General features: G+C 40.5%; 1 protein-coding gene across 3 annotated transcripts in view; it reads right to left on the reverse strand.

Moving 5' to 3' along the window:
• Window positions 1-875: 875 nt before the first annotated feature.
• Window positions 876-12,052, reverse strand: part of gbf1 (golgi brefeldin A resistant guanine nucleotide exchange factor 1) — a 106,608-nt gene continuing 95,431 nt past the window's right edge. For all 3 annotated transcript variants that reach the window (XM_056395562.1, XM_056395561.1, XM_056395563.1), the window contains 7 exons: window positions 11,804-11,954; window positions 10,665-10,795; window positions 10,386-10,487; window positions 8,244-8,357; window positions 6,547-6,724; window positions 6,212-6,400; window positions 876-3,857 (listed from right to left, as the gene is read on the reverse strand). In XM_056395562.1, the coding sequence (XP_056251537.1) occupies window positions 3,604-3,857; window positions 6,212-6,400; window positions 6,547-6,724; window positions 8,244-8,357; window positions 10,386-10,487; window positions 10,665-10,795; window positions 11,804-11,954 (1,119 nt within the window). In that variant the 3' untranslated portion in view covers window positions 876-3,603. The remainder of the gene's footprint in view (window positions 3,858-6,211; window positions 6,401-6,546; window positions 6,725-8,243; window positions 8,358-10,385; window positions 10,488-10,664; window positions 10,796-11,803; window positions 11,955-12,052) is intronic.

A 12,052-nucleotide genomic window follows, 5' to 3' on the forward strand; every position in this document is an offset into this window, starting at 1 on the left:
CCATGGCAACAGGACTCCATGCTCCGTGTGTGGTGGACTCATGAGCAGAGCTGTGAACCAGCTCATTTAAAACAAGTATTCATGAAAGGGGCTATTTGTGAGCTTGTGTCTTGTCAGGAGCAAGTGGTAGTGATTGTTGCTTGACAGGAGCTTCAGCCATTGTTGTGTTTATAATACCAGAGGTCATATTACGTTCTCTGACCAGCTATGTCTTCAGGGCAGATTGGATGCTACAGTGGCTCGGTATCAGGAAGTGACAACTTGGGTAAGGGCTTGTACTTCAGTAGAAGAAAAGACGTGATAGAGACAAGAGCTAACATTGTTAATTGTCTGTGGCCTCAGCCTCATGGTGGCACTGGTGTGTCACTGTTACTATGAATAAATACAGACACAATGAGGAAGAAGCATATGAACATTATTGCCACAGTGACTTGATGGAGGAGCATTTCCTTTGATAGTGGAGGGTTTTGATGATGACAGCTCTGCAAATGTATTTGTACCTGATTCTACTGATAAGCGTCTTTTGTGACATTCATAAATTCCAAACCTGACAATGTGTTTCCATGTGCGTCTTGAGTGACCACTTGTGATCAGATCTCACTTCCCTGCTCAATATCCAAACAAACACAAGTTGTTTTTAGCCTAGGACAAACATTGATGAGTATTTTATTTCACATTTCACTGACACAATTTTCCATCCATTGTACATGAATCACTGTAGTTACTGTTACACTTAGTGAGGAAGGTCAATCAGGAAAGAATCAGTCTAACATGGTGTTCACCATAGCAACAAGGTTGACATCTCCGCTTTTCTGTTCTCACCAGCTTTGTGAAATGATTCTTAATAGTAAAAAGGAAAACAGAAACACAATGAGCACTTTCTTTATATTTTATTTATTACATAGTAAAAAGTACATTACCTTTCATTTATATATATATATATATATATACACATAATATTCATGTAATTTCCTGTTCAAGCAAGAATCAGCTGATATATCTAAGAGTCCCATACAACAAATAAACCCACTGTTTACAAAATGTCTCACGTGCGTGGCTCTATAAGGCTGTAGTGTTACCTGACTGACATATACACACTGTATCTACGTCATCTGTACTGCAGTGGAAAAGTCCATCAGTTCTTTCCCAGGTCAATAAATAACATTATCATTAAACATCACAGAGATAATCCCGGGGCCACTTTGAATGGATGTTCAGCTTTCATCTAAACCACAATCAAAGACACACATTTGGCATTAAAATGGTGAATTAGTCTCCATTAGTTTGTCAATGTACGTGTCATTGTACACAAGACACAGTCAGCATGCAAGAATGTCAACATATATGTATCCAGGGAAAATGCAGCATATGAAAAACTCTTGGTGAAATTTAACCACAACTGAAAACTTACTGTGGAAATGTAAATAACTGCACATTAGCACTAATTGTAGCAATAAAACACTTGACTGCGAAAAACAACCATCTCTGGTATGTAGGTCATCCAGACTGCTGCCACTATGTTTAGAAATCAAGCTGCAAATTCTGATTTAAAGATTGATGTCAGGTCCATCTGTATTCTGGTTCATTTGGTTAGGACCAAAGAAGAAAATCCACTGTTGCATCTTAGTTCTGCTCCAGTTCATGTTCACACTGACTTTTTGCAGTCCAGTGAGAAGTGAACAAGAAGTCATGTGACTGAGACTCTTACCTGTGTAGTGTCACCATCAACTGGATGTCATGAATTAACAGCGATGAAAAGGTAGAAATGGGTTCTACAATGTTCTACAACTCTGAATCAATTAACGAACGCCACAGATTCATTGTAGTGTTGCTGTGTTGATGGGATGAAAAAGGCTGAACCCAGACAGAATGCACATGCTGCAGTAACCGTGCAACTGGTTCATCTTCAAAAAAGCATTTGGATTTATTAACTCAATAATTAGCTTTGCATGAAAAAGGTGTATTTTATTAACGTCAGCACAGTGGAGCAGCGAACTCCAGCTCCAACAAACGAGAACAACACTTCAGAACTTCAATCAGCTCTGGTGGAGTGAAGAAAAGCTCTGTGCCTCTACAGGCTGTTGTTTACTGCTGAAGTTGTAACGTTACCAACACACTGGAGCAAATGACCCGCTGAAAAATTCACACATATGAACAGAGACAGATGGTTTCCACAGACAGATGCTATAACGTCAGTGGTAAGTGAATTTCAACACTAACTATTCAGTAGTGATTACATTCAGCAGTGAAGTTTTCCGTCACTGCTGTTCGCTGCTCTATACATCCTGTTTGATATGATCAGTAACCAGCCAGGCTACAGGCTCTTACATGTGTGGACTGTTAGAACATAACATATAAACATGATAAAATGACATCAGTTCTCTTGTAAAATATTTGTTAGATTTACCATAAGCCTTTCAAGTTACACCGAGCTCACAGCAGACTCAAGTATCGCTGTTTCAGAATGTTTTAGATGTGTCATCTCTGGTCACACAATCCCTCTGTGTTTAGAGCAGGAGGACTCAATAAGGTGCCTGAAATCAAAGCTTGTTTTTTAGCATTGAGAAAAAATTGGTAGAAATAAACTGTGGAGTCCAGAGCTTCTGACTTTGGACATTACGGGAAAACAGAACAGAACAAAAACTGACTGATTAATAAAGTTGTTTTTCTGTACACTTTTGTCCTTCTACAGGAAACCTCGTCGTGATTTCAACCAAGTTGATGAGAGAATGTGGGAGTGACAGTGTTAAATAAAATCTAAACCTCAACAAAAACAACTGATTATCCTCCATCCATGAACCTGATCTTGATAACATTAGGAATAATTTCAGTCTTACATATGAAAACTGTTAGAATTTAACACACTGAGGTCAAGAGGCCGAGTCCCCCACAGCTGGTGATTTTACCAGCACATCTATACTACAAACCAGGACTATGTGTGTGTATCTAATTCTTCTGAGCCATAAAGCTCCACTGTCCAAGAACTTCAACACAAATCAGTGAGTCACACTGTCCTTCATTAGCATGAATACACTGTAGTTTATTTTGTCTCAGAAGAATAATATCAGCATGTGGAGGGGAAAAACTGAATCTTTACATTTGATGTTATTGTATTGGCCTAAAATATATATAATGCACTGAGTTTAAAAACACTGGCATCAGCCAGTAAAATGCTCACCATGTGCAGTACAGTAGAAACTCACCCAAAGTCTCCCCAGAAAACAGAGTATGAGATCTCAGTGTTCTCAGTGAAGCTACATTTGTACCTTTTTAACTTATTTTTACGTGAAAGACTTGTCTTGAATTTTCTTAACATGATGTCACATCGTCTCCATTTAGTCATTTATCCACAGGAATTAGAAAATGCCAAACACAAAAATGGCACAAAGAATGCATGGTGCACCTGCAACAGTGTCAGATGTTTAACCCTGATCTACCCCTTAAAATCAAACGTGGGTTAACTGAGGTGTCACTTCTACTTTGTCCTTTCATATATATTTCATCACAAACCTGGTGACAAGCAGCTCCTGAAGCTGTAGTTAAAGTCTGTCAGGTCCAGTTGTTAAAGAGGTGTAATGAGGGTGTAGGGTAGCTTGAGTTCTCTTACTTGACCTCGTCAGAGGGGCTCGTAGGTCTGGGACCGGAAAGCAGCGGTACTGGGGAGGTGGCCTCGATGAGGGCAGGGTTCAGAATGATTGGCAGGGACATGGGTGGGACTCCCACCTGCAGGGGAGAGGCGAGGGGCTGCAGGATGAGGGGCGACTGGCTCAAGTGTGAGGGAGCCTGGGCAGGGGACGTTGTTAGCGGTACCGGCATGGGGGGAATCGAGGGTGGGACTGAAGATGATTGGTCGGATCCTAGAAAACAGAATATACATTATAATACACTTCAGTAACTATTCCACTAGTCAGTTTTCTAATGGGACACAAGTGTAAAGCAGGCTCTGAGTGATCTTTCAGACCTGGGCTCATATGTAAGCGACTCCTCAGCCACCTTGTCTCAGAGGTTTAGTAAATACAGACTGGCATGATGGATGTGATGCACTGTGACAGCACACAGTAGTTACTGTAAAAGTCTGCTGAGATAAAGTGTACATTATAGAAGCTATTTGTAAGTTTTGCTATTACTTCAGAGCCAACGTTAGCATCATTGTGTTTATAATACAAGAAGTTAAAGTCCTCTGAGCAGCTACTTCTTCAGGACAGACTGGAGGCTTCAGTAGAAGAAAAGATGTGCTTGAGACAAGAGTTAACATTGTTGTTGCTTCCTACAGCTGTTGGTGATTAAAAAATGAAGTTTGATGCTGAACTCAAATTTCCTCTAGACTGGTAAGTAAACAGCTGCTAATGCTAACATACAAACAGCTCCTTTAAAGCTCTGAAAAAATCAATCAATATGAGAATGAAGCAATGACAATCCAAATGGTTAATGAAAACTTACTGGTCAATCTGAACCATTTGTCCCCTGAGGTCCTGAACACTTGTATGAAATTTTTAGAAGAAAAGAGTAGGCCAACTGTGTTTCACTGTCCAAATTTACAACAACACTGAAAACAGTTGTTCAGACTATATCTAGGATTGTTTGGAGTGAAGATATGTGTGTATTTGGTATACATCCAAAGAACTTTGTTGTTAGTTCAAAACACATGACTTTGGAGGATGACAGCTTTATCTTGATGGATATACATGTATGCAATGTATACATTGCATGTATACAGAAGGAGATGGCATCTTGTATTGTCTGATGTGTTTTTTTTGTTTTGCTTGTTGGATGTGTAAAATTCAATAAAAAAAATACTGTTTAATGTATTCAGCTTATATACAAATATATGGCTGCTTAGTTACTTGTGAACAGTGGTGATTCTTTCACTTAAGTAAATGTGTTATCTTCTAAATGTAATGAAAGTATGAAGTATGAAGTGACTGCACTCGTAATGCAGAAAAATTGCCACTATCGGTGTTGTACTGTTGTGTTTCATGGATTATTATTATTGGTGCATTGAAGTGCATGTTGGACTTAAGTATGTTAGTTATTTAGGGCTTTGCTAAGTGCACCCTTAAATGCATCTCTTGGGTCTTTAGTGATCTAGGATGAAATACCTCATCATTCATGTTGCTCCCTGCTGTTACTCAAACCATCTGTCTTCAACAATGTTCTGCTTTCAAAATGTCATCACTGATGAAATGAAATGCATCGTTTCTCTCATGCTTTTCTCTCGGTGGTGATGCTGAGGTATAGAGTCTATTTGTTCCACGGGATGCTGGGTGAGTGATTGTGGGTTGTGCCGAGTAAAAGAAGTGATAGTGAACTCAAACGTTTATTCCTGTCTATTATATATGTCAGGAGTGTGTGTTTGATAGCTGTAATGATTAACTGAGGGACAGAAAATGATTCATCAGCAGTAATTCAAGCAAAAATGTGGAACATTTCATGGTTTCTACTTTTCAAATGTGAGACTTTGCTTTTTTAAAATTTTTTATAGTAAATCTTTTGGACTGCTGGTCGCACAAAACATTTAATAACATAAAATAGAGCTGTAGAAGAATTGTGATGGATGTTTTTAACTGTTAATTGTAACTGTTGCAGCCCTATATGATCTAATATGATCATTAGTTTCATCGTCATTCACCATTGTTTCAAAGTCAGTATCAGACTTAGGGATTTATTTTGCTCTTCACTGATTTACAGATTGATCTTTGATTGAAACTTTGCCCATTTGCATCATTGGTCTTAGTAAATATCCCACATACGTGAAAATATGTAGCAACATCACATTCTGCAGCCCTTACTGTAATTCAGGCTACGCTTAGCAAATCCATCGAAGTCTTCAATTCATCTCTGCCACTGACTGTTCATATTGCAATTTCGCTCACAACTTCATCCAATCTCCATAAAACACTATACACACTTAACACTATCAATCATTTGGCTCTGAAATGCAAGTATGATGGAAAAGATAATAATGATTGCACTTAAAATTATCATCATATGTGGTTTCACAGGACAGTTTCAGTGTCTTGCTTTCCACCCTGCCAAAGGTCACAGAGGAAAACAATGACTACTGCCTTTGGCTTTAGTAATAATCTAATTTACAGACACTGAGTACTGGCACAGTATCACCTATATACAGTATGTGCACAAAGCCCATGCTGGTCACAGAGTGTGTGATAAAATGTAATGTGTTGAGACAGGAAACCTTGTTTGTTTTTACCGGTGGCACTTGTTGTTTGTGATTCCTGGGGTGATTCTGGCCTGTGGGTCTGTGTCTCTGCAGGGGCTACTGGGACAGGAGCTGGGGAGGGAGGCTGGCCAGGTGGTAGGGACACCTGAGGGGATGGAGGCCGAACTGCTAGGGGTGGCGGCGGCTGCATGGTCTCTGATGGAGGACTGGGTACCGGATCTAAAAATGAAGATGATACATAAGAGACACTAGCATCAAGCTCCCAGTAATACAACAAGCTGATGTGATTAGATCAAGCTGTTCACCTCGCGTGAAAGCAGACAAACTAATCTAGATTTCCACATCCCTTCGGGTCTGCTGTGTACCTGGTATAACAGTCTGTTTGAAGAGCTCCTCCCTCAGGTGAGGCAGGAAACAGATGATTCGTTCCCAGGTAATTTCCCACAGGTCTGAGTATCCTGTCCTTGAGTCAGCGCTGTGAAAGATCCCTGCTGTGTCCATCACCAGCAGCATATTCTTCAGAGACTCAGGGATCGCCTCCAACTACACAGACAAACAGAGGCAACACATCAGCAAGGTCTGAGTCAGTCAGTCATTTAACACCAGACTCAGACTTCAAAGTCCTGCAAAATATATTCCTCTCTGTTCCAAGTGTGGTGATTTGTACATCTTTAGATAACTTAGAGGATAACATGCTCTACTGTTTGATGAGAACATTGTCCTAATTCACAGACTGTAAAACGGGATTCTATATGTCCAGATAATCAATCTCTCACATGTGGACAACACGTTTGTGTTCATTCAAACATTATTAGAAATGAAGACAACAAACCGGGAGTAAACACACATAAGTTACTGGTGAATTTATCTATACTGAAAAACAGATTATATAATGACTTCATGATGAGTTTCAACAGCCAACAAATGACATAAATGACAAAACATCTGTAACATGGAAGGATTTGCGCATTCCCATAGACAACTACACTGCTCAAAAAAAAGAAGGGAACACTTTAAATCAGGGGGCTGGATTCACAATCACAGGGAAAATCTAAGTAAAAATTTCAATCACAGACTGATTCAACTTGTGTGGATTTCATCATGGCAACTCATAATGTGTGTCAGTAGTGTGTTTGGCCGTGTGCCTGTATGCACTCCCTACAATGCCTGGGCATGCTCCTGATGAGTCAGCAGATGGTGTCCTGCAGGGATCTCCTCCCAGACATGGATCAGGGCATCAGTGAGCTCCTGGACAGTCTGTGGCGGTACTTTCACCATAACGTCACATACGAGATCAATTGGATTTATGTCAGGGGAACGTGAGGGCCAGTCAATGGCATCAATGCCTTCATCATCCAGGAACTGCCTACACACTCTGGCCACATAAGGCCGGGCGTTATCCTGCACCAGGAGGAACCCAGGGCCCACTGCACCAGGGAGGATTTCTTCCCGGTACCTAACAACAGTCAGGGTACCGCTGGCTATGACATGGAGGTCTGTGTGACCCTCCAAGGATATGCCTCCCCAGACCATCACTGACCCCCCTGCAGCCTGTGTCACATGTGCTCAGTACGAATCTGCTCTCATCTGTGAAAAGAACGGGGCGCCAATGGTGGACCTGCCGGTTCTGGTGTTCTCTGGAGAATGCCAGAAATGGGGCCCTCATGCCAACCTCATGGAGTCTGTTTCTGACAGTTTGGTCAGAAACATGAACACCAGTATCCTGCTGGAGGTCATGTTGTAGGGCCCTGGCAGTGCTCCTCCTGTTCCTCCTCACACAAAGGAGCAGGTACCGGTCCTGCTGCTGGATTGATGCCCTTCTACGGCCCTGTCCAGATCTCCTCGTGTAACGGCCGGTCTCCTAGTATCTCCTCCATGCTCTTGAGACTGTGCTAAGAGACACAGCAAACCTTCTTGACACCGCACGCATGGATGTGCTTTATTCTGCATCATATCCAAGAAGATCCAATGATACATCAGGTACCAGCCTGATATATCAGTTATCTGTAATCATGTCACAGTACTGTATGTTAATACCTATCAACTGTATCACTATCCTCACCAGTAAGTCACTGGATCCTGCATGCATGTACTTGTCCATGAAGTCCAGAATGGTGAGCCAGAGGGCAGCAAAGGTGGGCAGGGACAGCAGAGGAGACAGGTGCTGGAGGAAAACCTGAAAATATGGAAAACAATCACATATCAGTCACAACTGCTGCCACAACAATGATCTCAGTTTATGTAAGCAGGCAGTTGTAAAGTGTTGGTCATTATTCTTGATGACTGTAGTAACTTTTTGTTTCCCATCTTCCCATCAGACATGAACATGGAGGGATTTCTTTGAATACAGTATTATAATACAATTGGGGTAGGGGTGGGCGATATGACGATATTAGATCGTGAAGGATTACAACGTGAAGACGATCTTTCAAACTGCAGAGATCGTGGGATTGTCTAGGGGCACATTCTATAAATTGCAGTTCTATGCTGATGCACCGACGCGCCAGACGTATTGACGTCGTCAACCTGACCGACCAATCATAGCGAATTACGGGCAGTGACGCACTTTCCTACCCGCCTCCTTGTTTGTGTGTGTAGCGGTGTTACAGGGAGAGCGATGGCTGAAAGCCAAACGGAGTTGGTCGCTAAAAGAAATTCCACTTCCATTATATGGAATTGGTTTGGATTTTCCGCAACTGATCAAGTGCAAGCAAATGTAATTTGCAAAGTTTGCACAGAAATGACTGTCAGTAATGTCTTTGATTGATATTTTACTTCCTGTTACTACTTTTGCAAGAGTGCACTTTATTAGAATGTTGTTGTTGTTTACCTTAAACTTTACGTTGTTTGCGCATGCAGGCAAAACTGCGACTATCTGAAATAAAATCTGTTAAGAAAGGTTCTTTGGTCTAAATTGTCTGTTTTTCTTTTTCCAATTTAAGATCGTGATAAAATCAAAATCGTGATTTTATTTTTAAAAAATCGTGATATGATATTTTTGCCATATTGCCCACCCCTAAATTGGGGTCTATTACAGTACAAGACAAATTCATTTGACATTGATATTTTCAGGCTCACTGACCTACTTATCATAGTTCTGTGGTAAAATGTAAGATGATAAGAGACATTTCAGGTATATCCCCCTTCACTTCAGTGCTTTACTGTGGCACATCAACAGGCATATTGTCTCATGCTATTCAGTTCTGCTAGTTTCTTTATCATAGCAATTACTATTGACTTATCTCTCTCCCTCTCCCTCCCTCTCCCTTATGCAAGGCACATTTATTTGTACAGCTCATTATCAGACACAGAAATCATTCAATGTGCTTAACAGATATAAAGGAAGCATAAACGAGCTGACAGCTCTTGAGATTTTAGAAGCCTACTAGGCTTATATACATTGGACATTTCAGATATATATATTCAGGGCATGAATAAGTTTTTCTAAGTCTTAGACACAAGGTCTCTGACCTTACCTATGTTTTTGAGATTCCAAAATGCAGACTAAGATCCTCATCCATGATTACACTGCGAATCTTAACATGGGTTGAAGTCTTTAATGCTCTAGACTCCAGTCTTTATTCAATTGAAGGAATTTTTGTTGAATGGAGCCATCCACTTTTACAAGTCACAGACACAATGAATCAATAGGACCAAAATCACCTGTGTGTCATCTGTGTAGCTATGATAACACACCTATTGCTCTTAGAGGATATGGCCAAAGGGGGCATATACAGAAGTAGTTCAAGAATTAATTTTTGTGCATGGTGGTTTTCACTGATTAATGAGTGCTGATAGAGACAAAACAACCCATGTTCTGAACCATGTGAGGACTGTTCTTGAAAGTCCAACCTTGTTTTCTAATTTGCCTGCTACATGTTTACATGAGCGCAGCACACCTTTTCTGCAGATTTTGCAGCTATTCACGTCTGGAGACTCTATCATCTACTGCCTCAGCAGAATCATGTCACAGTCACATTTGTCCTCATTCTGATATTTGAAGTGAACATTAACAGAAGCTCTTCACCTGTACCTGCAGGATCTTATACACTGCTGCCACATGATTGGCTGACTGGATAATTGGATAATTGCATGAATAAGCAGATGCACAGGTGTTGCTAATGAAGTGCTCAGTGATATGATGTGTTCATGACGTATCTGCTGGTTGTTGGTAGTGAGTGCTGCAGTGTGTGTTGCTCTTAACCTTCGACAGGAGTGTGCAGCCTCTCATCCTGGTCTCCTCCATACCACCCACATCTGCTGGGCTTATGTTGTCGAGTAGCTTGGTCAACAGGGGGAAAAGTACCTGCAAACACAAACACACACTCAACATCAGCAAGCTCCTGAAATCTACAAGTGAGCAGATTAAGAAAAGGGATTGCAGTAGATTAAATTATTTGTTTTACAATATCTATTCTGTATCAGGGCAGATAAAGGATTTTATAGTAAGTGCAGGCACATAGCTTCTCTTCTCCTTCCTCACCTTATTGAAGCAGGACTCCCACTCAGTTGCATCGAGTGTCTGCAGATCATGGACAAGCAGCGCCCTCTGGAGGTACGTGAGTGCCTGCATACGAACCTGTCGCCTTGCATCACAGCACAGCCAAGCAATGCCTGCAGTGGGTAACAACGTATCAGACATCAGATGCAGTGGAGAATCAGATTCACCTGAAGCCTGTTATTCAGTTACATCAGCCAGATCAGTGTGTTTTATACTCCACCATTCATCAGTCTCTCAACATCTTCAAAATCAGTGATGTGGATATTCAAGTAGATTATTATTATACACGTGGGTGTACTGTTTATGTATGTGTTTCATGCAAGAGCATTGGGAAACTGAAAATGTTTTTTTAATATTGTATTTATGTAGAGAAATTAACATGGGCCATTACATCATTATCTTGTTTTGTTAATATTTCTATCTAATTGTGACCTGTGAACATTTGAAACTGAAATTTAGATGTTTACATTAATTATCCCCTTTAGGTCAACCTATGTATTTTCTTTTTAGATAGTCTTGTCAAAAAAAATACCAGTTGCGTCTGAAATATGAGATGTAAATTTAAAAGATTTGACCTTTGATTAAAGTAGTCTGCTAAAATAGAACTAAGTTTAATTTGCAGTAGGATATGTGGAGCAGGTTTTGAGCCAATTCCACTTCTTACTTTTTTTTTTTTTTACCTCAGTAGCAGTCCGAGGGAAATTTGTGTAATTTATACAATAAAAAAAACAGCTCAGCAACATATCATGTATATATGTATTCTAAAAAGAAAAAAAAAAACGTATAACAAAATTTCGAACAGGCCCCACGTCAATGACATTTCTAAAAATTAGGAATGTATTCAAGCTTATTTCCATGGTAGCCATTATCAGTTTTATAATCATATCCTGAAAATCCACTTGAACTGTACTATTAAAATGACCCTACATTATTCTATTATAATATATAATATATATTATATATACAGTATAATGCACTCCAGTAACACACCACAATGAAAAAAAAAGCTCTAAGAAAAAAACTAAGAAAAATTAACATTATAACCTTCATGAAGGTAGTTTTTACAGGAGCTGCTGTAGTGGACTGCATTAGATCTCCTGTATGTTGAGATCAGCGCCTACCTTGCAGCAGCGGGCACCAGCAGCTGGTCCATAGAGTCTGGGAGTCGGCCTCGATTTTCCTGCCTGCAGCCTGCAGATGGCGCTGCTCCTCTGCCCAGGAGCTGTAGATGCTTGCAGCCCGGGTGTGCAGGGTATGCATCAGGTCTAACAGCTGCATGATGACAAGTGAAGCCAAGCCAATATTTGGAGTATGAGGTTCAATCATTTACTACTAGCAACAAGCACTGAGTCAATTTCAAAGTTATTTGT

The sequence above is a fragment of the Seriola aureovittata genome, chromosome 14 (assembly GCF_021018895.1).
Source record: "Seriola aureovittata isolate HTS-2021-v1 ecotype China chromosome 14, ASM2101889v1, whole genome shotgun sequence".
NCBI classification, from domain to species: domain Eukaryota; kingdom Metazoa; phylum Chordata; class Actinopteri; order Carangiformes; family Carangidae; genus Seriola; species Seriola aureovittata.